The sequence below is a fragment of the Orcinus orca genome, chromosome 15, assembly GCF_937001465.1.
Source record: "Orcinus orca chromosome 15, mOrcOrc1.1, whole genome shotgun sequence".
Classification (NCBI taxonomy): domain Eukaryota; kingdom Metazoa; phylum Chordata; class Mammalia; order Artiodactyla; family Delphinidae; genus Orcinus; species Orcinus orca.
In genome coordinates this window covers 65,464,443-65,488,589 of record NC_064573.1, presented here as the reverse complement: position 1 = coordinate 65,488,589, position 24,147 = coordinate 65,464,443, and the positions used below count along the sequence as shown (strand labels likewise).

General features: G+C 52.5%; 1 protein-coding gene and 1 long non-coding RNA gene across 11 annotated transcripts in view; one reads left to right on the top strand and one right to left on the bottom strand.

Moving 5' to 3' along the window:
- The window catches only part of DEPDC5 (DEP domain containing 5, GATOR1 subcomplex subunit), a 93,486-nt gene extending 72,782 nt beyond the window's left edge, over positions 1 to 20,704 (top strand). For all 10 annotated transcript variants that reach the window (XM_033412802.2, XM_004283678.4, XM_033412801.2 and 7 more), the window contains 10 exons: positions 895 to 1,049; positions 3,264 to 3,341; positions 3,813 to 3,945; positions 5,045 to 5,153; positions 6,528 to 6,752; positions 11,318 to 11,487; positions 14,605 to 14,776; positions 17,552 to 17,612; positions 19,807 to 19,889; positions 20,036 to 20,704. In XM_033412802.2, coding sequence (XP_033268693.1) covers positions 895 to 1,049; positions 3,264 to 3,341; positions 3,813 to 3,945; positions 5,045 to 5,153; positions 6,528 to 6,752; positions 11,318 to 11,487; positions 14,605 to 14,776; positions 17,552 to 17,612; positions 19,807 to 19,889; positions 20,036 to 20,328 — 1,479 coding nt within the window. In that variant the 3' untranslated portion in view covers positions 20,329 to 20,704. The remainder of the gene's footprint in view (positions 1 to 894; positions 1,050 to 3,263; positions 3,342 to 3,812; positions 3,946 to 5,044; positions 5,154 to 6,527; positions 6,753 to 11,317; positions 11,488 to 14,604; positions 14,777 to 17,551; positions 17,613 to 19,806; positions 19,890 to 20,035) is intronic.
- LOC125961262 (uncharacterized) overlaps positions 18,248 to 24,147 on the bottom strand; it is a 31,120-nt gene continuing 25,220 nt past the window's right edge. The window contains exons 2-3 of the long non-coding RNA XR_007471711.1: positions 19,374 to 22,992; positions 18,248 to 19,140 (exon numbers count right to left, since the gene is read on the bottom strand). This is a non-coding gene — a long non-coding RNA (uncharacterized LOC125961262). The remainder of the gene's footprint in view (positions 19,141 to 19,373; positions 22,993 to 24,147) is intronic.

Genomic DNA, 24,147 nt, shown 5'->3' with positions numbered 1-24,147 from the left:
TGGGGGCAGAGTGAGTCAGGGAATGTTTCACTAAGGGAGCAGCATTTGAAACACAGCGTTTGTAGCCTGTGGTGGTGGGGAAGGGCGTCCCAGGTTGGTGGGGCACACAGACAGTTTTAAACACACAGGGTTGACTCGGCTGGAAACAGAGCCGTGGGTGAGCGTGGATGGGGCAGTTTGAGCCAGAGCTCCGGTGCCGCGAGTCAGTTCTCAGTTTGGTAGCTTGTGGGGAGGCTTGAAAGATTTCAGAGTAACGGAGTGATGAGATTGGAACTATCCTTTAGGAAGATGAAGCTGGAGTGCTCACAGGTAGGGTGTGTGTGAGGTGGGGGGGTCAGTGGGAGCCAGGCGGTGGGGCAGGCACGCCTGAGGGGTCGTGGGAGTCAGCAGACGGGAGGCCACAGGACGAGGCCTCTAGAGGTGAAGCTGGAGAAGGGAGCTTCAGATGCACCTGAGCTGTGAACCTGGGCAAATGGGAAGACTGATTGCACCTGCGACAGGCGCGAGTGAGGAAGACTGGGGGCCAGGAGAGCTGCTTGTCTCTAACCGTGCTCTCTCCCTTCTCCCAGCCCTGAGGAATGATGTTGACTTCTTTACTCCCTTGGTGGGGGTTTTCTTTAGTGTAAATCTTGTGGTTTGAGTCAGGTCCTGGTCCCAGGGGTTCACTGTGCACCTTGGCCTTCCGTGGCCTCAGTTTGCGGCACAGGAATCCCCCCCCACACTGGCTCCGATAGAAGGGGGCACACGCCAGCAGGGTGGTCCCTGGACTCCTTTAGCTCCTCAACCAGGGACTAGTGGGGACTGGGAATGAGAGGAATGGGTAGGACCATGCGTGTGAATAGCCTGAAAGATTTTTTTTTTCCCCTTTGGTGTTAACTTTTAAATCTCCTACAGGTGTCTGTGGACCAGACGGCCACCCCGATGTCGGACAGCACCAGTCTGGGGGTGAGCACAGGCCAGTCCGTGGACAGAGGCAACAGCCAGACCTTTGGGAACTCGCAGAGCTCAGGGGAACAGGGCTTCCCCTCTGCAAACTCCAGTGACAGCAGGTGAGACCCAGAAAGGCCAAACTCATGCTCCTGGACAGTGAGGCTGGTCTGACCTCAAAGGCTGTAGAGGCCGGGGGTCTGGATCCCAGGCCCAAGGTCTGACTCAGCCACAAGTTATATCTGGGAGCCCAGACAGTCGGTCCTCACCAGCACCTTTCGATAGGGCTAGTGGTCAGTGCCCTGCCTTCCTCACAGGACAGCTAAGAGGTTGCCGCAGAGACACAGAGAAGCATCAGGCACTGTGCAGGAGTGGGCTTCGGGAAGGGGGCCCAGAGCGAACCCGTCCTGCTGCACGGGGCGCCCATGGCCCGATGCCTTGCCTATGTCAGGTGCAGTCAGTCCACGCCACCTGAGGAAATGGACGAACAGTGAATGGGTCGATTATCGTGCCCCAATGTGGCTCTTTTCTTTTCTTTCTTTTTTTTTTTTATTTTGGCCGCGCTGTGTGGGATGTGGGATTTTAGTTCCCTAACCAGGTATGGCAACCGGGCGCCCTGCAGTGGAAGCGCAGAGTCCTAACCACTCGACTGCCAGGGAAGTCCCTCCGTGGCTCTTTTCTTGTTCCTGAATAACCAGGGGGAAAAGAAGCTGCTTGGAGCTCATTTGCTGGAGGAAGTGCCCAGCTTTTAATGCTGTTGTCAAATCTGAGAAACTTCTTTTTTATATCCTTCCCAGCTGCGTTTGGTTTATCGTAATTCTGTCCAGTCTGCTCTTGTTCCCTCACTGCACTGACTGAGTGGTCCTCAGCTAAATGGTCTAAGAGACATGACTTTGGACCTTTCACCTGAGCGCAGAAGGTCATCTGAGGCAGCTCACCTGGCTGGTCCCCGTCAGCAGCCACGCAGTTTCCTTTGCACGTCACACATCCTGTGCTGGATTTACCTGCATCTCGTCTATACTGGCTGGTAGAGGTGGTCAGTTTGGAGGCGGCCGCAGGCCTGGCCTTGTCTGGCCTCTGTCGTCTCCCCAGGCCCACGTCCCTGCCAAGTCTGGCAGACGCTTCGGCTCCGGCAGCCCAGGGCACAGGAAAGGCGTGCACTTCTCTGCTTCCTCGTTGCTCACGTGGCAGGTTCTCTTCTGCTTTTGGAAGAGGAACTGGGAATGTTTAGGCTGGAGATGAGAAGGCCAAAAACAACACGAATCAGGACCAATGACTGAATTACAGAGAACACACTCCATCTCACGATAAAGAGCTCCCAAGCAGCTGGTTCTGCCACTGAAGATGTTCACACAGTGGAGCGGCCTCTGTCCAGACTCTTGTTGCGAGGACTCAGGCATTAGTTCACTTCCAGGGTCTTTAAAGTCTTCTTTAACCCTGAGAATCTGAAATGCTCCAGTGGGTCCTGGACCTGCCTAGTAGGAAGAGGAGGCTGGGACTGAGGAATGGGAGGGGTTTAAGGAGCTTCCGGATAAGCCCCAGGTTTGGTGTGATGGGTGGCCCTGTGTGTCCCATGCCCAGTAATCTGGGCTCGGTCGCTGAGTATTAAGCATGTTTAAGGGACCATAGTACCATCGAGGAAGAACTCGGGCAGCAGGTGACGGAAAGATCTGGGCGCTGGAGCAGACAGACGGGATTCAAATGATGACCCTGACGCTTCCCAGCTCTGACCTTCACCAGCTCCTTTTACATCTCCAAGTTCCAAAGGGTGGATGTTACTGTTACTGTGTTTAGTATGGTCTACCATTTTGGACTTCGTGGGTGTCAGTCCCATGCACAGTATTTTACACACCCTAACCTCACAGCAACCCTGGAAGACAGGAACAGTATCATCCCCAGTTTTCAGATGGGGAAACTTAGGCCAAGAAAAACCAGAGGCCCTCCAGCTGATGGTGATGATCCTAGGATTCTGCCCCCTGTGCTCTGACCATGTTACCTAGCGTTCTTTGGTGAGATTAAATGATGTGATGTGTGAAAGGCCCAGAGCATTCTTCTAGAGAGATTTCTTGGAAGGGGTCAAGCCTGACATATTATTCAGAGGGGAGATGCTTATTAAAGGAAGCAAGTTTGGACGCAAAACCACTTTGAATCCTTTTCTTTTTTTAATGTATACATGTTGGAAGCAGGAACCCCCCTGTGAGATATCTCCAGGATGTAACTGTCCAGAATTTGCTTGAATGCCTTCAGTGTCCATATCAGCCTGGTTTCCAGCTCTGTAAGAAGCAAAGCAAGAGGGTCAAGACTCGGGAATTTCACTCTGCTTCTCTGTGTTACAGCTCTCAGCAGTTGGCGGCCAGCTCCTTGACGTCCTCCTCCACCCTGGTGGAGATCCTGGAGGCCATGAAGCACCCCTCGTAAGTGGCTTCTCTCATGAATGAGTGCAGGGGTGGGAGGATCCCGTGGCCCAAGCTGGGGTGGTGCTCAGGCAGCGTGGTTTGGTGGGTTTATACCTGACTACTGCTCAGCAGCTGTGAGACCTTGGGTGAGTCACTTGACCTCTCTGAGCTTCTGTTACCTTGTTTGTAAAGTGGGATTATAATGGTTGATTCACCGGATCGATGTGAGGATTGAATGAAATAATCATGTAAATTACCCAGTGTAATGCCCGACAAGCATAGGTGTTCTCTGAAGGCCAGGTTCTCTCCTCCCGCTTCTCCTTTTCCCCTGTAACACCTTCTTTTGTCCTGTCACAGGGATTTCTCTGAGTCTAGGATTAATGTGGAGAAATTGAGCTGTGGGGATCCTCACTTCAGATATCAAATGTTTTAGTGGGGGTCCCTTCTTTTTTACCTTCTGTTTCTGCTTGTTGCCGCCTTGGAACTCAGGACAGGAGTCCAGCTGCTCCCTGAGCAGAAGGGCCTCTCACCGTGCTGCTTCATCAGTGCGGAAGTGGTACACTGGCTGGTGAACAACGTGGATGGGGTGCAGACGCAGGCCATGGCCATCGACATCATGCAGGTAAGACCACAGAGCGGGGGCCCTCACCAGTAACGAGGTCACCAGGTGGAGTAAGAGTCTGTTTTTAGTCAGTGTGAGGCCTGTCTGGGATCAACGAATCATAGAGCAGGTCTTGGTTCGAAAGGCACTACTTTACCTTGACTTAAACATCGGGCATAATCTGCCACCGGAACTGAAATGTTTCGGGCAGAATCTGTGCTTTTGAACCTTGGGGGAGTCTCTGTGAAGGATCCCCAGGCAGTGCCCTCCCTCTGCCTCAGCATCTTCCTGGCGCCCTGCGCGTCCTCTGTCGAGCACTGGGCACAGCAGAGTGGGGTCCACATCTCATTCGTCCTCCGCCCTGACCAGGCCCCCCGAGCGCAGGCCATCCCTTACTGTGCGTTTCCACATCACCAGTGCCTGCCGTGTTGCTTGGCACATGGTAGGCACTGAGCAAGCACTCGCTGAATTTAATGACACTGTTCTGAACTGGAATTAAACTCGAGAGAAGGGGAAAGGGAGAGGTCGGTTCACACCGTACTGTCCACACAGAGGCCCCCATGGGGAATCAGTGCTGTTTGATCAATACTTGTCTATATAATAAAATTATTAAAAACATGCATGAGAATTACATTTCGCTAACCATTTATTTCTGGAGAGAGAGGAAGGGGAGTGAGACATGGGAGACTCCATAGAGATTTTTTAATTTTTATTTTATTTTATTTGGCCACGCTGCACAGCTTGCGGGATCTTAGTTCCCCGACCAGGGATCGAACCCACACCCTCGGCAGTGAAAGTCCTAACCACTGGACTGCCAGGGAATTCCCGAGATTTTTTTTTTTTTTAAACAAAAATCTCTGAAGTCTGTATAGCAAAAAGTTAAATTAGTTGAATTTAGCTGATGGCATGACCTGGATTTTCTTTATACTTTTCTGTATGTTTGAAATATCTGATGATACTGTATTATGCATTTGCATTTTATAATATAATTTACACCAGGCACAGCATTTAACACAGCGCAGTCGTCACCGCTGATGGGGGTGGAGAGTGGGGTTTGAGGGCTGCACCTCTGAGATGTTGCCCTGCAGGAATTTCAGAGCTTCGTTGTCTCTCCTTCTAGAAAATGCTGGAAGAGCAGCTCATCACACACGCCTCTGGTGAAGTCTGGCGGACCTTCATATATGGCTTCTATTTCTACAAGATAGTGATGGACAGAGAGCCTGAGCGAGGTGAGGCGAACTGTTGCCCGTGGGGCAGGTGTTTCCTGGTGACATGCTCCGTTAAATGACGGTGCTTCTCGAGCTCCTCGTGTGATGCTGTCCCCTAAGTTGACGGATCCGTCAGCCTCCTTGAGCATCTGTACTTACTTTGAGCATCACCAGAGTGACAAAGGGTTTCTTAAAGCCACAGTACATTCTTGGTGAGCACAGTGTGGATGGAAGATAAGCCTAAAAGAGGCTGAGGCAAATGATGAGGAAATGCCCGCGGCTCATTTGCTGGTCACTGTTTTTACTCACGGCGCCCCCGACCCCCACCCAGTGCAGGTAGGTCTGAGTATAACATGACAGCTCTCATCTAACTGAGAGCACTTTTCACTTGCTGGGCCTTCAGACTCCATCTCTTCCTCCAGGAAGACTAGCAAGCTTTCCAAGATAAATTTCAAGTATTTTGTTTTTTAATGAATAAAAGGAATTCCCAGAAGGGGAGCAATTTCCAGCCTGGTCAGAGCTGCAGGCACCCAGGGTTCCGACCAGCATCTCCAGTCCCTCCCGAGCACACAGGGACCTTGGAGGGGAGTGACTCCCACCCTTCAGACAGACAGCTTCTCGGCCTCTGGGCTTCGGGAATACTCCATCAGATGAAGCGGCTGGTGCCACTCACTGGTGCTCTTATCCAAGCATGTATTGGAAGTGGATCCGTCTAGGTTTTTTCCTCGTAGACACCAAGTGTGTCCATCACCCCTCTTCCCTTAAATTCTGAGTTTGACCAGTAGACACCCACCTTACCTTCAAGGTGAAAAACCCCCAGTTACTGTCACATGCTCTGAAATTAGAGGTCTGAAACTGGGGATAAAATATTTTTTTAATTGAAGGAGAGGTTGCATAACATAAAACTAACCATTTTAGTTATTTATTTATTTGGCTTTTTTTTTTTTTTTTGGCCGTGGGGCACGGCTTGCGGGATCTTGGTTGAATCTGGCTGGGCCACTGCAGTGAAAGCACTGAGTCCTAACCACTGGACCACCAAGGAGTTCCCAAAACTAACCATTTTAAAAGGCAGTGGCATGGAGTATTCTAAGTGTCATGCAACCACCACCTCTATCTAGTTCCAGACCTCTTCCATCGCCCTGAAAGGAAACCCCGTCCTCATTAGGGCTCCCTCCAAAACTCCTCTTCCCCCAGGCCCTGGCCACCACCAGTCAGCTTTCTGTCTCTGAAGACTGGCCTGTTCTGGACATTTCACCCAAGCGGGCTCACACACTCTGTGGTCTTTTGTGTCTGGCTCGTTAGCGTTGTGTTTTCAGGTTCACCCGTGTTGGGCGTGAACCGGTGAGCACACGAGAGCTTGTGCTGAGGGCTCCCCCTCCCCTCTGCCCTTCCCAGTGGCCGTGCAGCAGCCCACTGCCTGGCACACGACGGCGGTGGACGACTTCGCCAGCTTCCAGCGCAAGTGGTTTGAGGTGGCCTTCGTGGCCGAGGAGCTCTTGCACTCGGAGATCCCTGCCTTCCTGTTGCCCTGGCTGCCCAGCCGGCCAGCCTCCTACGCCAGCAGGCACAGCTCCTTCAGCCGCAGCTTCGGGGGCCGGAGCCAGGCAGCTGCGCTTTTAGGTAGGTGCCCAAGCAGATGGAGCCCGGGGACACACTGGCGGGTGGCTGAGCAGAGGGGCAGCCAAAGGGGCGGTGCCACGGGAACCAGGGTTAGGGCCCCCGTGGCTGTCACACTGTGACTGTTAGCACCGTGGCTCCTGTGCGGCTTTCACCAGCCTAGTGGGTCGAGCTCATCATTGTCCCAACAAACCAACAGGGCTCAGCAGTTGTCAGATCAGGGCAGGACACTAATCTTCTATGGATAGGAGAGGACAGACAGTGTGGTCACTTTTCCCAAGAGGCTCAGGACACAGGGGACGTGAGCTGGTGCTCACTGCTGGTTTAGCTCTTGCCAGAGGCTGTCCCATGACTACAACATCCTAGGACCTCAGAAGAAGAAGACCTCAGAGGCGTCCACTCCAGGCACTCACCCTGTGCGTGACCCTCCTCTCTGCCCTCCCTCCCCAAATGTGCTTACCCCATCAAGGGATGCACACCGGGATTCTTCTTTCCCTTCCTCGGTTCCTGCAGCCCTAAGATGGGGTGAGCACCTGCTTATTGAACAGTGGTGACCTCTGCTCTCAAGGACCGGACTGATGGGTCGAGATGTGAGCGTCTTTAGAAAATGCGTGCTCTAGGCAGGGCGTCGTGAGATTTCCCTCAAAGGCAGGTTGGAGAGACCCTCAAAACCCTCTGGATGGAGGGAAGCAAACGTAACATAGGCCAAACTCCAGGGAAATTCCCCATTCTACTTGGTTAGCCCAGAAGTGCCCGGCTAATTGGAATGCTTGCCTAGCTGGTGGAATGGAAACGTTACAAGTCGTCACAGTTTCCAGATTCTCAGAGTTGCTCAGGGCCAGTGTGGCCAGTGCTTTGTGCGAGAGGCAGGGGACAGACCACCGCTTCTCACCAAGTTCTCCACGGGGGTGTGTGCAGGGTCCCAGCCCGTGTGCTGCACTTACCCCTTGGTTAGGGTTACTGCTTCTGGGAAATGCGTCATCATTTTGGTTCTGGAGGCTATCTTGACAGTCTCTCTAGGGACATCCTCATTTCCAAAGTCTTCTCCCGCAGCCGCTGGTACAACCCTCTCGTGACTGCCATCATCTGAAGCTCAGGATGAGATTTGTGTCATTTGGTTTAGCTTTGGTTCTTAGTTACTTCAAAAAGTGTGGTCAAAAAGGAAAAGCATATGGGAAAATATGTCCAAAAAAGAGGAAGAGTAGGGGCAAAGAGATTTATGTCTACAGCGGGTAGTTTATCAACCTGGGGTATTCTTCACCCTGTACAGGGGTGTCAGGAGGGTCGGTGGTTCTGAAACTAGGCAGAATCTTTCATATGTGCATGTTTTCTGGGAAAACATCCACTTACTAGGTTTTCAATGGCTCCCATGATTGTTATAGTGGAATTTTACTCCATCAGCTTCCTTTCCCACCACCCCTCCCACAGGAAGTGGGTTTCTTTTCCTTTTAAACCCAACACGGCATTATTACAGCTACTTCTCTCCAGTAACACCCCTCCCACCTCTGTGTTAGGACATGAGATCCTTCTTCCCAGCATTTTTTCAGGTTAGAATATAGACTTTTACTGTATTGTTTACTTAAGTGAAATTGGTCTATCTGTAGTGTTGAGTATTTTTCTCAGAAAAAAATCAAAATGACATAGAAGGGGAAGAAGGCCTTTGTATCATTTATGACCTGCTCCCTTTTTCGTTCATTCATTTTGATGTGTTCCTTTTTAGACATTCCTAATTCTCAGTTGGAAGTTAGCAGCAGAAAACTGTTTTGAAATGCCTGACGGTGGCACATGGTCCTGTCTGGCTTGGTCTGTGGTGGCTCCACTTCCCCACCCCTGTCATCTTGTGTCGCTGAGCCGTGAAGCTCAGGGGATCCGAGACCCCGGAAGAGGCAGCACTGCATCCCTTGAGCCAGTCCCACGCCTTTTACTTCTCAGCCTTCTCTTGCAGCCCACCGGATCTCAGGCTCAGAAGGGGCTGTAGGGCACCTCGGTCCAAACCCTGATGTTTGAATGTCTTCCACAGCAGCCCTGAGGAGTGGGGAGCCAGCCGCTCTTTGAAAACTCCCACCCACGTGGCACTCACTCCCGAGATCGCTCGTTCTGTCGGTGGGCAGAGCTGGTTGTTACCTTCACCTTCACTCCCCTCCCTGAGATGCTGTTCTTTCTCCTCCTGTGACACCGATCCCCTCCTCAGGTCTTTGACAACCCGTCTCTGTGACACGGGTGAAGGATGCTCACCCTGGGTTTGTCCTTATTCACTGGCCTCGCTATATCTCCCTATCCCAAGGGGAACAAGCCGGTCCTCATGGAAGTCGAGAAGAGATGCAGAGAATTGGCCAGGGGCTGCACCTCAGCTGGACTCACACCATTGTCAGCATCCTCAGCCCGCAGCGTCTGCACTGTCACCTCCCCTACTGAGGAGTGAAGCCAGTGGTATCTTGAGCCCGTAACCACTAGGCTGAACAGTGCGCTTCCTCTGGCTTCCTCAGACCAGCCTGTTCTGAACTTGACGTGCCACATGGGAGAGGAGACATGTGCAAGGTCACTGCTGGTGTTTTCTGAGTGCCCTTTCTTTTGTGACCGGGGCTTTTCACCTACAGAGAACACACTGTCCAAGCCCAGAGAGCAAACTTCCTTCCTTGAGTTTGGGCTGTTCAGTAAAGGGTTCCTCTGGCGGTGTCAGGAGTCAGGAACACGAGGCAGAGACAGAAACTCGTTCTGATGAGACTTTTAGCACCAGAGCCACCTAGTTCTTTAGGCTTAAGCAGCGTCCATGGGAGTCTTAGGCAGACCTCTGATGGAGCAGTGGTAATAAGCCCGTGGCTTAAACTGGGAGGAAGGAATAACAGGAGGAGGAGGAAAGGAGGAGAGTCACAAGGGAGGGTGGCCAGAGGAGAAGGCAGGAGGGGAGTCCGAGAGCCCTTCTCATCCATGTTTCACTTGACCCTCCCCTCTTCTCTGCAGAGCAGCTGGACGGGCGCCCTCTCAGTTTGCAGACGAGGAGCCAAACCAGGAGGGGTGGAGCAATGTTCTCAGGGGCGCAGGGCTTGGACGGCAGGGCTTAGGTCTTCCCAGTCCAAGTCGACAGTGTCTCCCACTTTGCACGTTCTGGTTTTTTTTTTTTTTTGCACGTTCTGGTTTTGAGAGAATGACAAGCTGTGTACCTCGCAGCTGAGTGTTGGTCTGCCCAGGTCCCGTTCAGCGTCCGAGCGGCAGCTCCACTGCCCCCCCAGCACAAGTTCATTCAAATTGCTGACTTAAGAGCTGTTACTTTTGTGTGATAAAAGCCACTCGGGGCTTCTACCTGCAGAACCCAGAACTAAGCTGACTGCCGCAGAGAAATGTCACTGGATTCAAGGGGGCAGGGGAGAAAGAGGGTCCGATCGTAGTTTGCGGAAGCCCCATGTGTGGCAGTGCCCAGCCAGGTGGAGCAGAGCCCTGATCTTCTTACTTCTGAGCCCGCTTTGGGCCTTTAGTCTGGTCAGGAACTTGACAGTCTGACCCGTCTCTAAAACACCCCTGTCTTGGTTGAGAAGGATTTCTGAGCAGGAGCCCAGATTGGATGAGCCACTTTGGCACTGACCTGACATCCTTGGGCAGCACACGGTTGTTGGGACAGAGCGTTAGGCTTCATTAAGAGGTTTCATTTCTTGAGAAACAATTATAGAACTATTGCCTTCCTGGGTTGAAACCAGAAAAGCAAGACCTTCTCCTCGCTGTGGTCCGGGTTGTGTGTCCCATCATGTCCCTTCGTGGTCACTGGAATTGGAAGATCTGGGGCTCAGCCTGGCTGAGGTTCTGACTCTGATCTTGGCCAAGACGTTTTTCCTCCATGGGTTGCTGTTTCCTCATCTGTAAATCAGGAATTGGATTAGATTAGGGGAAGCGAACTATGGTTTAACCAGCCACATCTGGCCTGTCACCTGTTTGTTCATTTGTTTGTTTTATAATAAACTTTATTTTTAGAGCACTTTCAGGTTCACAGCAAAACTGAGCAGAAAGTACAGTTTCCATATACTCCCTGCCCCGCCCTGCACAACCTGCACACATGCACAGCCTCCCCTGCTATCAGCGTCACCACTGGAGTGGGATATTTGTTACAATCGACAACCCTACACTGACACATCATTATCACCCAAAGCCCATGGTTTCCCTTAGGGTTCAGTCTTGGTGCTGTGCATTTTATGGGTTTTGACAAATGTATAATGACATGTATTCACCATTATTGTATCACACAGAGTAGCCTGACTGCCCTAAAAATCCATTTGTTTTTGTAAAGTTTTACTGGAACACAGCTGCGCCCACTCGTTTAGGTAATACCTGAGGCTGCTTTTGCACTGTAACGGCAGCATTGAATAGTTGAAACAGAGACCTTGTAGCCTGCAAAACCTAAAATATTTACTACGTGGACATTTATGGAAAGCATTTGCCGAGCCCTGGACTAGCTGATTTCCAGGAAGCATCTGGAATCTGCAGTTTCACATCTGGATGCTCAGTTGTTTTCTCTTCCTCCTCACCCCCTGCCTTCCTTTCCCTCCCCCCGCCCACCAACCTCCCCCCCTGCCATGTAGCTGCCACTGTCCCAGAGCAGAGGACCGTGACCCTGGACGTGGATGTGAACAACCGCACAGACCGACTGGAGTGGTGCAGCTGTTACTACCACGGCAACTTCTCACTGAACGCGGCCTTCGAGATCAAGCTGCACTGGATGGCGGTGACCGCCGCTGTGCTCTTTGAGATGGTGAGACCCCCTTATGTGCGGTCAGGCCTGGGCTCACCTGGCAGACGGGCGCGCAGGTGCTCGGTAGAGATTCACGTCACTCAAAAAATGGTTTTCACTTCAGGCTCCTATTACCTTCACGTGGACCGTTGGATTAGCCTCTTTGAAAAAATTAAGCGTAGTGAAAAATTCAAACAGTCGAAAAGGGTGTGTAGATCAGGGTTTCTGACCCTTGGTGTGCTACTGACACGTAGGGCCGATGGTTCTGTCATGGGGGGGCCTGGCCCGTGCATTGTAGGATGTTGAACAACATCCCTGGCATCTACCCACCAAATACCAGTAGCATACCCTCCTGTGACAACCAAAAATGTCTCCAGATATTGCTGATGTCCCCAGGGAGGGGAGGCATTGCCCCCAGCTGAGAATCACTGGTGCAGAGCAGAATGTAACCCTCTCTCCCACCCTCACCCTGTTCCCTGGGACTTCCATCTACTGCCCTGCCACTTTGCTGGTACTTGGAGAGAGATTCTGTGCATATAGAGGCCCTGTTACTTTTACTTTTTTTTTTTTTTTTTTAACAGACATAGTAGCTCAGAATATTTACTATTCATGTTGTGCTTTTCCTATCACCTATATATCTTCTGTATCAATATAAATAAGTCGGCTTCGCTGTAGTTGTTTTTTAATTTGTTTTGCCTCATTTGGGGGGAAAGTTTTTAAAATAACATTTGTTTCTTAAAAGTTAACATGTGCGTAATAGGAAACTAAAAAACACAAGAAGTAAAAAATCAAAGTCATCCGTAATCACAAGTATTTTAGAGTCTGACACGTCCTTCTAGGTCCCGTTTATGTATCTATGCAACTAAGCATCCATTTTTATGTAATTAAGATTCTATAGTTATGTATCATGTGTTTTGTTTTTGTTGGGCTGCACCGTGTGGCATGCGAGATCTTACTTCTCCAACCAGGGATCGAACCAGCGCCCCCTGCAGTGGAAGCACAGACTCTTAACCACTGGACCACCAGGGAAGTCCCTGTATCATGTTTTTTTTATACATCATGAATATTTACCATTTCAAATTTCCAAAGCTACCTGAGTATTTTGGTAACCAAGAACACACTACATCAGCTCAATTTGGAAGACATTGCCTCATTATTTTTAAGGGCTGCAGAATACTCTGTTGCTTGTTTGTATCATAGTTTATCTACACAATCCTCTGTTCGTGAATATCACTGCTATTAACTGGTTCTCTACAGGGGTGGGGGAGGTGTGTGGTTGTGACCTGTTAGGAGCATTTGGCATATCTGGAGACATTTTTACTTGCCCCAAATGGTGGGGGTGCCCCTGGGGTCTAGCGGGTGGTGGGGAGACCAGGGATGTAGCCCATCATCCTATAGCACAGAGCACAACACAGCCTCTACGGCAAAGAATCCCCCAGCCCCAGCGTCTCAAGTGCCAAAGCTGAGAAGCCCTGTTTCAGTTGGTCTCCTGACTGTTTCTGCTTCTCGTCCACCGTGGTCCAGCTGCCTCATCAGGTCACTCATTGCTCCTGGCCACCCCCCATCCCAGGCTGTGTGTCTAAAATAAATGCTCCTTAGCCGAGCTGTCAGTGTCTTCCAGGAGCCTTCGTGAGCCATCTTTACGGTCTCCTACCCTTTTTTATATGCTCTCTCCTTCAGCCCCAAAGAGTATTTCTCTGTGGCTTCAACTGAATCCCACGCCCCTCCAACACTGGTCCAAACATCTCATTGCACAGCTGAAAGCAGCTGGAAAGTTCAAAAAGAGTTTGGAAGAGCCTAGGAGATGACCAAAGGGAAAGGAGCACAGCGTCGGCTGGCAACGTACAGGTTTTTTTGTCCGGGGCTCAAAAGCCTAGTTTTATCCCTATAAGACGTGGAAGAGATTGGTCTACGTCTCTGTCTGCCCAACCCCTGTCTGCCTCCAAATGGCATTACTGTCTTTGAGGACCCCTCCCATGGAGACACTCCCATCCAGGGAACATTGTTAAGGTCCAAATCAAAAAAGACGCCCAGCTGCCCATTCCGCTCAGCTTGCAGGGGACACCAGCTCTTCCCCAGCGGGTCAGCGCTGGGATGACCACTCCCTCCAGCCAGAACTAACCCTCTGGCCCAGTGCGATAGCGTCCTCCTCAGAAGCCCCACCAGGTGACACTGTCTCAGAACCACACAGCCACAGTGTTCTCTCTCACTCACACACGCGCACACACACACACACACAGAGATACAGTTATAATTTGGCGGGAAGAAGAGTATTTATTTCCTCAGAGGAGTTTAGCATCTATCTTTTAAAAAGTACACTTTGCACATCAATTCATGTAAAACCCACTGAAAGCTGCTCATTTTTATCATGATTTTATTAAGTTTTTAAGAATCTCGAGTGTAGGTTAATTATTATTTTAAGGCCATGTCCACATTTGTTATAAACCACATTTTATTTAGATAAATATTACATAAGCCTTAGAAATTACTTGGTCAAACAGAGACCTTGGTGTTTTGGTCATGGTTAGGAGTGTTCCTGGGAGAAAAGCTAAGAGTGGGGAGGTTTGTCGTTAAGCCCCAGTAACTTTTATTCTCGGTCAGTCTTCAGACAGATGGCGTTTGGGAGCTTGCAGAGAGCAGCTCTCATTCTGCGAGGTCAGCGCTTGTCACTTTTGGCCAGAGGCCACCATGATCATCTTGCAGCCCGCGTCTTATCTCTCTCAGCCAGCCTGAGTGGATTGTTTTCCTATTTGATACTTTGGACTTAGTAAATTTTTGATAAAGGACAAAATTAGAAGGACTTAACCTATATCCTGTGACTTTCCTCCAACATCCTATGGAGCAAGAAGAGGCAGGACATAGCTCTCTCTAGCCTGTTCCTCCCGAAAGAGCCCCTGAAGTTGCAGAAACTCAGGCTGTGAGGAGCCATGCGCTTACCTCCCGGTCTTCCAAGGATTCACAGGAGGTTCAACTGTGTTTCCTCCTCCCAGGGCGGGTCTGGAGCCGGTGGACATTAATCAGTGAACCTGTGGATCAATACACAGGCCATCACTCGGGTGGCTTCACTCCTCAGGAAGTTACTTCTCTTGTCAGAATGAACTTGGAGGTGACGCTGTGTGTTTCTGTGCTTCCCACCAGGTCCAAGGTTGGCATCGCAAGGCCACCTCCTGTGGCTTTTTGTTAGTGCCGGTTTTGGAGGGTCCCTTTGCGCTGCCCAGTTACCTGTACGGCGACCCGCTCCGGGCCCAGCTCTTCATCCCACTCAACATCAGCTGCCTGCTCAAGGAGGGCAGCGAGCACCTGTTTGACAGTAAGAGACACCCCTCTCCAGAGGGCCTGTTACCCACGTAGACCCTTCCCCCAGGGTCGCCTCTCGAGGCGCCTGGAGGCCAGCTTTTTTTTTTTTTTTTTTTTCAATTTGGTAAAATGGAGGCCAGCTTTTCACGGGCCAGTGAAAAGAAGGAGCCTTGTAGTCAGGGGGCTAGAGGGTTTTGTTTGTTTGTTTTTTATAAATTTATTTATTTATTGGCCACGTTGGGTCTTCGTTGCTGCGCGCGGGCTTTCTCCAGTTGTGGCGAGCGGGGGCTACTCTTCGTTGCAGTGTGCGGGCTTCTCATTGCGGTGGTCCCTCCTTGTTGCGGAGCACAGGCTCTAGGCACGCAGGCTGCAGTAGTTGTGTCACTCAGGCTCAGTAGTTGTTGCTCGTGGGCTCCAGAGTACGGGCTTAGTATTTGTGGCACACGGGCCTAGTTTCTCCATGGCATGTGGGATCCTCCTGGACCAGGGCTCGAACCCGTGTCCCATGCACTGGAAGGCAGATTCCCAACCACTGCGCCACCAGGGAAGTGCTGGGGCCAGAGTTTCAATCCTGATTCTTCACTTAGTGGCTGAGCAACCCTGGGCAAGTCACTTAATGTCTCTGAGCCTCAAATGCCTTATTCCTGAAATGGGGGTGACCAGAGCTGCCTCACTAGCTCAAGAAGACCCTCGTAAGGCCTGGAGGGGACGGTGGGTGGGAGAGGGCGCTGTGCTCTGTAAATCTCGAGCAGCACCAGGCTTCTCCCTACACCCTCCTCTCTCTGCTCCAGCCTTACTGGTTTGGGCGGCAGGAATCTGATCCTCACTGGAGGCTTGGATCTGCTGCTCCACGAATAAAGGCCAGAAATGGGAGGCATTGAAAGCAAAAACAGGACACAGTGTGCTGTTGTGCAAAGCTGAGATGCGTCAGCACCTGGAGGACGCGGGACCCCCTCAGAGTGCTTCCCCGGAATGGAGACCATGGGGCCAACCCCACCCGCTGCTCCACCCTCGTCTGCCAGACTCTGAGGGCAGGTGTAGACAGATGGAGGGATGAGCTGACTTCACACAGCACGGACTTTTCATCACCAAGCACTCATTTCAGTGAGCATGTAATTAGCTCCTACAAAGCACCCCATGAGCTCATGGATGATCTTTTTATAACGAAAAGCTAGAGTTGCTGCTGGTGTGTCAGAGCCTTGTAGACTCTCAGGCGTAGAAATTATCAGTGTGGAGAAAAAAACTTTTGAGGTGAAGGAGATGCTTTTTCCTGAGTTCTTATGAGTCTGTGCTGTGTTTGGTGGCAGAGAAACGGCCCCCCCACCCCCGGGGTGCAAAGAGCTTTTGTTCCAAAGGCCCACCTGTACATTCTTTACATCTTGGAAGACATTTGTGTATAGACACAGTGTTTTAAGTGATAGTTGGGGTTCCAGGTGAGCCCCCCGGCCCCTGGAGGCTGAAGATCCTGGGATCTTTAGGGTTTACAAAGCACCCCCCAACCCCCCCACACACACACATTCTCATTTACCCTCACGGTGTGGCCGAGGGGGGACTGTTTTTTGCCGTCCTGAAATGGCAGGTGATTATGTCTGCATCTGATGACTTTAAGCCAGGCACCGCCTCCTACTGCTGTTTTTAACATGTTGAGGGGAAGGCGAGATCTCCCCCCATACCACCCAAAGACTCTTCTGGGGTTTTCCACCTTCGCTGTAACAGCGCAGGGGTGCTCGCAGGGCTGGCACTGGAGGACATTTCTGTGTGAACCGATGGTTTTCCCTGCCAGTCGTAACCCAGTCTTCAAGACCAGCAACTTCTGTTGGTTGCCATGGTTACAGCTGAACGAAAGGAGTCCTAGTTGAAAGGAATAAGGACTTGAATCTAAAAATCAATTTTCTTGCTTCTGTGCCACCTCTCTTCCTGTTATCTCCCGTTCTGATAACAGGGAATTCAAAATCTTAAAAATCTGACAAGAATACACTGTCTGTTTTTATCTGTTAAAGCCAAAGTCTTTTCTCTTTTCTGCTCTTTGGTTACCCAGAATCCTCAAATCTAACCTAGATATAAAATTCCAAATACAGAAAGAGCAACAAAGCCCCTGCAGGCACCCCTGGCCTCTGGGACGAGGTCTCATGTGGTTGCTGCCCCAGCCCTCCACACCTTGATCCCGAGAGCAGCCCCGGCCTGTTGCCTCTGCTGTGTGACAGCTGCCTCAGCCCTGCCACCTCCTCACCCTGCTCCTGTCCTCACACCAGCCAGGCTGGAGCACGAAGTGGGCGGTGGGGGCGGGCACTCACCTGCCCTGCCCCCTCCCCTCCCCTCCCCTCCCCAGCTGATCACATTTCCAAAAATCATTTTATATTGATTTGCTTCAATTTCCCCACCCCTAAAATGGAAGATTGGGATTTTTTTTTTTCTCCTTAGAAGCAAATGACATTCATTTCAAGCTTATCTCTTGGTTGTATTTTAATATCCTGCTCCTTTCCGCTTTTGGCACAGACGGTCATTAGAATGAGTCTTATACCAAGTTCTAGTAGCTCACACGGGTCGCTGAGGACTCATATTCCTCTCCTTTCTAGACCCTGATGAAGCTTGAGGGCTGTCACTGTCTTTAGGATATCCCTCCTTGGGGTGGAGGCTGGTCTTTCTGAAAGCAGGTGGTGTGAAAAAGCAGAGCTCAGGCTCAAGGGGGGAGCATTGCCAAGAGTAGTGAAGGATACCCAAGGCTGGACCCAGGGAGATTTGCAAATCTTGGAATCACAACTCGGCATTTACTCTTTTTTCCTTTTAGGCTTTGAACCAGAAACATACTGGGACCGAATGCACCTTTTCCAGGAAGCCATTGCACACAGGTTTGTCCCTTAGCAAGAGGGAAGCATGGGGAGGCATCAGTGTTTGTCTCAAATAGCAGTTACCACAGCGAAGCCCAGTTCATTCCCTTTCTGGGGAGATGGACCCAGTCCACCAGTGACAGATTCACTGCTTATCTCCGACTAGTCCCTCTGCCTTGGTTTCAGAGATGAGCACCACCTGTCCGGTTCCTGGAGCTGTAGTTTTTCAGACTTGCTTCCCTCTTCTTCCAGTTTGTAGGAGAGCAGAGAGCTCTCTCCTCAGCCTCCTACAGGACCTGGAGCCAAACTCTCCAGGAGGTGAAAAACTGTAGAATCTGTCAGGAGCCTCTTGACACATGTTGAGAAGACAATGAATGGTTAAAAAGCAATAGATACGTTCAGTAGATATTTACTGGTACCTAATATGTATACCAGGGAGAGCCTTTCCTAGGCTTAGCTGTATCCCCCAGGCCGGTCCAGCTGGGTCTCTAGAACATCACTAACTCAGTGTCCGGTTGCTGCCTTGTGTTATTCATAGAAAATCAGAGCCTCCTGTGCCTGCTTCAGTGTCATATCATCTTGTTCAGGCGCCTTCAGCTGTCCCCGCCCCACCTGGCACACCCCCCTCCGTGCACAGCCCCCCACCAACCGCAGGATAAAGTCCGGACTCTTCAGCCTCCCCCACCCAAGCCGGCCCAGGCCTGCCTTAGACCTTACTCAGCCCTTTTCTTCAATGCTTGGTAAAGGCTGTGAAATGAATGCCAGGGCACCTGACTTCCTCCGTCCAGTAGGAGGGGGTGCGATTTGGGGCGGTCAATGAAGAGGTAGGTGGGAAAGGACTTTGATGTGGGAAGCGGACAGGCCTGGTTCACCTCGGCCTCCACCGGCATCTGGCTGAGGAACCGTGAGGTGCTTTGCCTTCGAGTTCTCCCCCTTCACCGGGTTTGTTGGGAGGGTTCCCTGACGTTCCCAGCACCTAGTAGGGCCCCAGGAGATGGTAGTTATTATGAGGAAGACGAGTTTGTCAGCAGGTCCTGCTGATCCACGCTGAGTAAATAGAGAGCCTTGATCGGAAAGTAGAGAGGAAGAAGGGCAGACTCCAGAGCCGTTCCTGCATGTGCTAGAACCAGCTGACAGTGATGAGCTGGCAGTGCCCATCAGCCGATCTGTTTATGCGTCTGACTTCACATGTTCTTCAGTAAATAATTATCAAGTGCCCGTGTAAAGCCAGCAGCTTCTGTAGAGGATGCAACACAGCACCTCCCTGGAGCTCAGTCCAGGAAGGGAGACAGGGTTTTCCCAGCTATAGTTCTGCCTCATCACAGGCTTCATTACATAAACCCCTCAGACTCAGGGCAGGGGCCATATCTGCCAATGCATCCTTTACAGCACTTAGCAGGTAAAGTGTAATACATGCACTTTGTGGAAATTAAAAAACCAGGAATAGAACAAGCCATGGATGCCTGTTTCCAGAACACAGCGAGGCAGGGCCCTAGCTTTCCTCGCCTTAAGGAAAGGACTCCAGTTATGATATTTCTCAATGCAAAACCTTTATTGAGGGGCTTCCCTGGTGGCGCAGTGGTTGAGAGTCCGCCTGCCGATGCAGGGGACACGGGTTCATGCCCCAGTCCGGGAAGATCCCACATGCTGCGGAGCGGCTGAGCCCGTGAGCCATGGCCGCTGAGCCTGCGCGTCCGGAGCCTGTGCTCAGCAACGGGAGAGGCCACAGCAGTGAGAGGCCCATGTACCGCAAAAAAAAAAAAAAAAAAAAAAAAAAAAAACCTTTATTGAGAACTACTATGTGCTTAGTGTGGGAGAACTGAGAGGAAGGGGAGAGGGGCCCGGCTCAGCAGAGTTAAGATAAGGGCCTTCCCCGGGGGAGCTGACAGTCTTGGGGGTGGGCGCAGGGGGGAGGGCTGATGCGATGGAGTGGGGGGTGGCTGGGTGGAGATGAAGGCTGGAGGAGGGAGAGCTGGGCAGGTGAGAGGCTCTCAGCACCAGAGAGGAAAGGGGGCCGGGATGGTGGGAAGTAGTGAGGACAGTGAGGAGCAGCCTGAATGTTCCACCTGAAAGAGACTTTCCAGATCCCATGGCCATCGGAGAGTCGTGTTAGCCACACTCTCGCTCCCCCCAGCACGCCCCCCCGCCCCCCCCCCCGCCATGTCCCTGTAGCCCAGGGGGCCCTCATCGGCCTGTCTCCCTGTCCTTCCCTTAGGTTTGGGTTTGTTCAAGATAAATATTCTGCCTCTGCTTTCAACTTCCCTGCTGAGACCAAGCCTCAGTACATCCACGTCACAGGTGAGGCGCTCCAGGCGCAGTGTGGACGGGGCGGGGTCTGGGGCGGCCGAGGTAGGACCGGGAGCCCCAGAGTGGGGGCGGGGGACTGGCCCGGGCACCCTCCCTCCCTCCTTCCCGGAGCTGTGACCTGGCCCCTGTCCCCACAGGCACGGTGTTCCTGCAGCTGCCCTACTCCAAGCGCAAGTTCTCAGGGCAGCCACGGCGGCGCCGCAACTCCACCAGCTCCGCCAGCCAGAGCCTGTTCTGCGAGGAGAGGGTGGGCTACAGCTGGGCCTACAACACCATGCTGACCAAGACCTGGCGCTCCAGCGCCACCGGCGACGAGAGGTTTGCTGACCGGCTGCTGAAGGACTTCACGGACTTCTGCGTCAACCGTGACAACCGGCTGGTGACCTTCTGGACGAGCTGCCTGGAGAAGATGCACGCCAGCGCCCCGTGATGGGCGGGGGGCGAGGGGCCGGGGGATACTGTCCTGCTGCTGATGGTACTCGGTGGGGTCAGGCAGGCTGGGGTGGTGGGGGCTGTGGGTGCTGCTTGGCCCCCGCCAGCCTCTATCCGCTCCAGGAGAAAGACTGCGGAAGCCTCCGGCACCCGGGAGCAGGTGGGAGGGCGCCCCCGTGCACGTCCTCAGCAACAGAGTGGCTCCCGTGAGCGTCCTTTCCTCCACCGCCCGCAGGTACTTCTCGCCCAGGAGGAGTGTGCACAGGATGTAAGATAACTTTGTGAAATAATGTACCATAGGCTCACACCAACTGTATATACCTGTACAGAGCAGTAACAGGAATAAACTGGCCCATGTGGCATCTCTGTCCCCAGCCCGGTACCGGGCAGCAGCAATCCTGTCTTCGGCTGGGCAGTCGTGCCCTGCCGCTGGGGCCCTGGAGGCCGATGAGGCGGCCACAGACGCTGGGGAGGACTCCAGAATTCACTTGGGGGTCTGGCTGTGAGTTTACTGAAAGGTTTCTCTTCACGGGCCCTCGGGCAGGAGAAGAGAGTTCCGGGCAGGCCTCATGAGCAGACAGGACGAGGTGCTGGGATCCCGCGGGCCTGGTTGTGGGAGGCGAGTCTTGCTAAGTAGGTGAGCCTGGCATGACGCACAAATGTGGCATTCCGAAAAAAATCCAAGGAAGCCTCTGTTGACTCTGGCTGAGGTTAGGACCCACTGCTCCGTGGGATAAGACTCCGCATGGTCCTCAACCGCAGCCCCGCCCTCACTGGCCAGGGGGTAGAGGGTGGGGGACCTGACAGCTCCCACCACTTCCCCTCCCGCCACTTCCCCTCCACCCCGAGTTAATCACAAGCCCTATTGATCTACCACCTCAATGGCCTGCAAGTCCGTACCCCTCTCCCAGGAGCCCTGCAGCCGCTCTCAGCCTGGCCCTCACCTCTTCCTCCTCCTGCATGGCTAGGAGCACCTCCCACCTGGTCTCTGCTTTCCCTCCAGGCCCTTCTCCACTCGGCAGTCACCACTCTGATTGTTCCTCCCACCTATTTAGACCTCTTTGGTGACTTGAACTTCAAAGCTCTTAGACATAGCTGCACAATCTGGTCCCAGGCTTCCTCTCCAGCCACCAGGAACGTCAGAAACTCTTTATGGGCTCAGACCCTTGGCACACGCTGTTTCATCTGCCTGGAACACTCCTCACTCATCCTGGCCGTCATCCATCCGCCCTCAGCTCAAAGGTCCCTTCTCCAGAGAAGCTCTGTGGGACCCCGTCATGTCTTCCCACGGCATCTTGCCCTCCTCCCACCACACGCGGCACGTGGCAGGGGGCTTGACTATTTTGTTCATCCTTTTTTCCTAAATGTTTGGCCTAATGGAAGATGCTGGAGAAGTGGTTGTTGGCCCAGCGCATGGGGTGAATGAATGAGCTCTGGGCTCGAGGGCCAGGCACTGGGTGTCCCATCTGAATTTCTCCCTCACTCCCTGGGCTTCCAGCTTATTTAATGGAGCCTGTTTTCTCCTCTGCAAATGCAGGTGTTGATGCTGCCTGTAGAGATTTTGAAAGAATAGGTCTGTTAACATATGTGAGACCGCACTTGCTGATTCCTGGCATGTAGCAGGTCCTCCATAAAAACCCATTTTCTTTTCCTTTTTCGCCTTCCCTTCCCTCTGCTGAATCTTTGCTCCTTTCTAAGCATCAGTGTCCTTCACTTATAAAATGGGAGGGTGTCTCCCAGGGTGGTTGGAGGATCTAAAGACAGATGTATATGAAAGAGCTGACTTACCAGCAGGCAGTACACAAATGCAGGCTGCCCACCCTCATGTCCCCAGGCCGGGAGTCTTCATGTGCTTCCGAGCCAGCTTCCTGAGTCATTGTGTGGACACGGCAGCCGCTGGCCCATTCAGATCAGGTCACCCACCGCCATACCTGTGATCCTTGGTGTCCTGCGTGTAAGGCCAGCAATCGCCCCTGCTTTCTGCCCTCTTCCCTCTTCCAAAGATGACCCGGGAGAAGGCTCAGAGAATGATTTGGTGGGAGAAGGGGCAGCTGACAAGTTAGAATCCCGAGTCACCCATCCTTGGGAGCTGGGCATGAAACACGTGCCCTCGAACTGCTCCCCCCGCATCCCTCCTCCCGCTGCTCCACACCTCCTTCCACCCACTTGTCCAAGACCGAACCTGGGAGTCAAACTCAGTCCTCCTCCATCAGACTCCCACCTGTCCCTCAGGCCCGCCCACCACCTCCCTCCCTCCCTGCTGCCCAGGTGCGGAGCCCGGCCTTTGGGGAGGGCAAGGTTTGATTAGACTCGGAGGACAGGTGCGGATTGCAAGGCCACCACCGGGTGTAAGGATGTGATAGCCATTAGTTGGTGGAAAGAGAAAAGCAGTGGGCTTGGGCCCAAAAGGACCTGGCTTTAAATTCCAGCCCTGCCATCTCTTAGCTGTGAGAACCAGGGATGGTTCTGTGCCTTGAGCCTGTTTCCTCCCCTATTAAATAGGAATGGTGTGGCCTCAGCTTCTTCCCCAGCCCCCACCCAGACACACAAACCTGCGAGCACGCCTCTGAGTGTTTCTCTTTTTCTGTGCTTGCGACACTGTCATTATTTGCTGACCCGTTTCAGCTCACTTGCTGGGACTTTCTTCTGGCACATTCTTCAGCTAATGAGAGAAGAATGAGTTGGTGAGATCAAGGGAGCTGGTGCACGCTGCAGGGCCCCTCACGGGATCCAGCATGTAGGAGGGACACAAGAACTGTGAGAAACACCTTGAAAGGATCCCCGGTCTGGCTTCCTAAATTGACTCCTGGAAGGCACTCATTCGTGTTGAGAATTGACGCCATTGAGTCCCCAACACATGCGTGACATGCCTTGGGTCACCCCACTGCGGGTGGAGATGAGGCTGGTCCCATAAGGCAAGAGCCCCAGAGCAGGAGGTTCTTGGACATCTGGTCCAACCTCTTCATTTTCTCCCAGATAAGACAGTGACCTGCCCCAGGCTCAGGGTGGGACCAGCAGGAGGAACCAGGACCTCCGGCTCCTGGCCTAGTACCTTTCTAGGCACCAGATCCAGATTCCAGCAGGGCCACTTGCCAGCATGTGACCCTGAGTGAGTTACTGTGCCTCTCAGAGCCCTGGTTTTCTCATCTGAAAAATGAGACAATAATACCCTCATGGGGTTGTGAAAATTGCCCGAGAGAATTCGCATAAAGAGCTAAGACGGTGCCTGGAAGGTTGTGAGCCCTTCCTAAACATGAGCTGTTATGATGATGATAATGACTGCCTGGGACTCTGTGAACCCCAGGGGATTAGAGATGGGAATGACCACAGAGGGCAGGAATGGACGAGGCAGTCTTTAAAGAGGAAGGAGCCTTGGGCCTTGTAGGATGTGTAGGAGTCGGTGTGGTCAAGAGGCTGCACTCCTCTAACAGCTGTGGCTGTTCTGCCTTATCTGGGTCCCAGGAACTTCTGCCGGGAAGTTTCCTCTGTTGGCAGAGGTGCCATGTTGCTAAGAGCAGGAAGAAGGGCCTCCTGGCTCCTGCCCACCGGGAACAGGGTTGTGGCCCGAGGCTGGCAGCTCTGGAGACATTTCTCAGTTCTGTGGTTGTGCTGGGGGCAGGTGGATGCGCATGGGCCCCTGTACACCTGGGGCGGTGCCAGTCAGCCTCCTGGACGTAGTAGTGAGTCTGGGGTGAGGAACCACACAGGTGTGGGTTGCAGAAAACATGATGGGGAAAGAAACACATCCCTTTACCGAAGGAACGAGAATTCAGCCAAAGGGGCTTCAAAGCAGAAGGAGCTGCGTTAGTCCCACCCA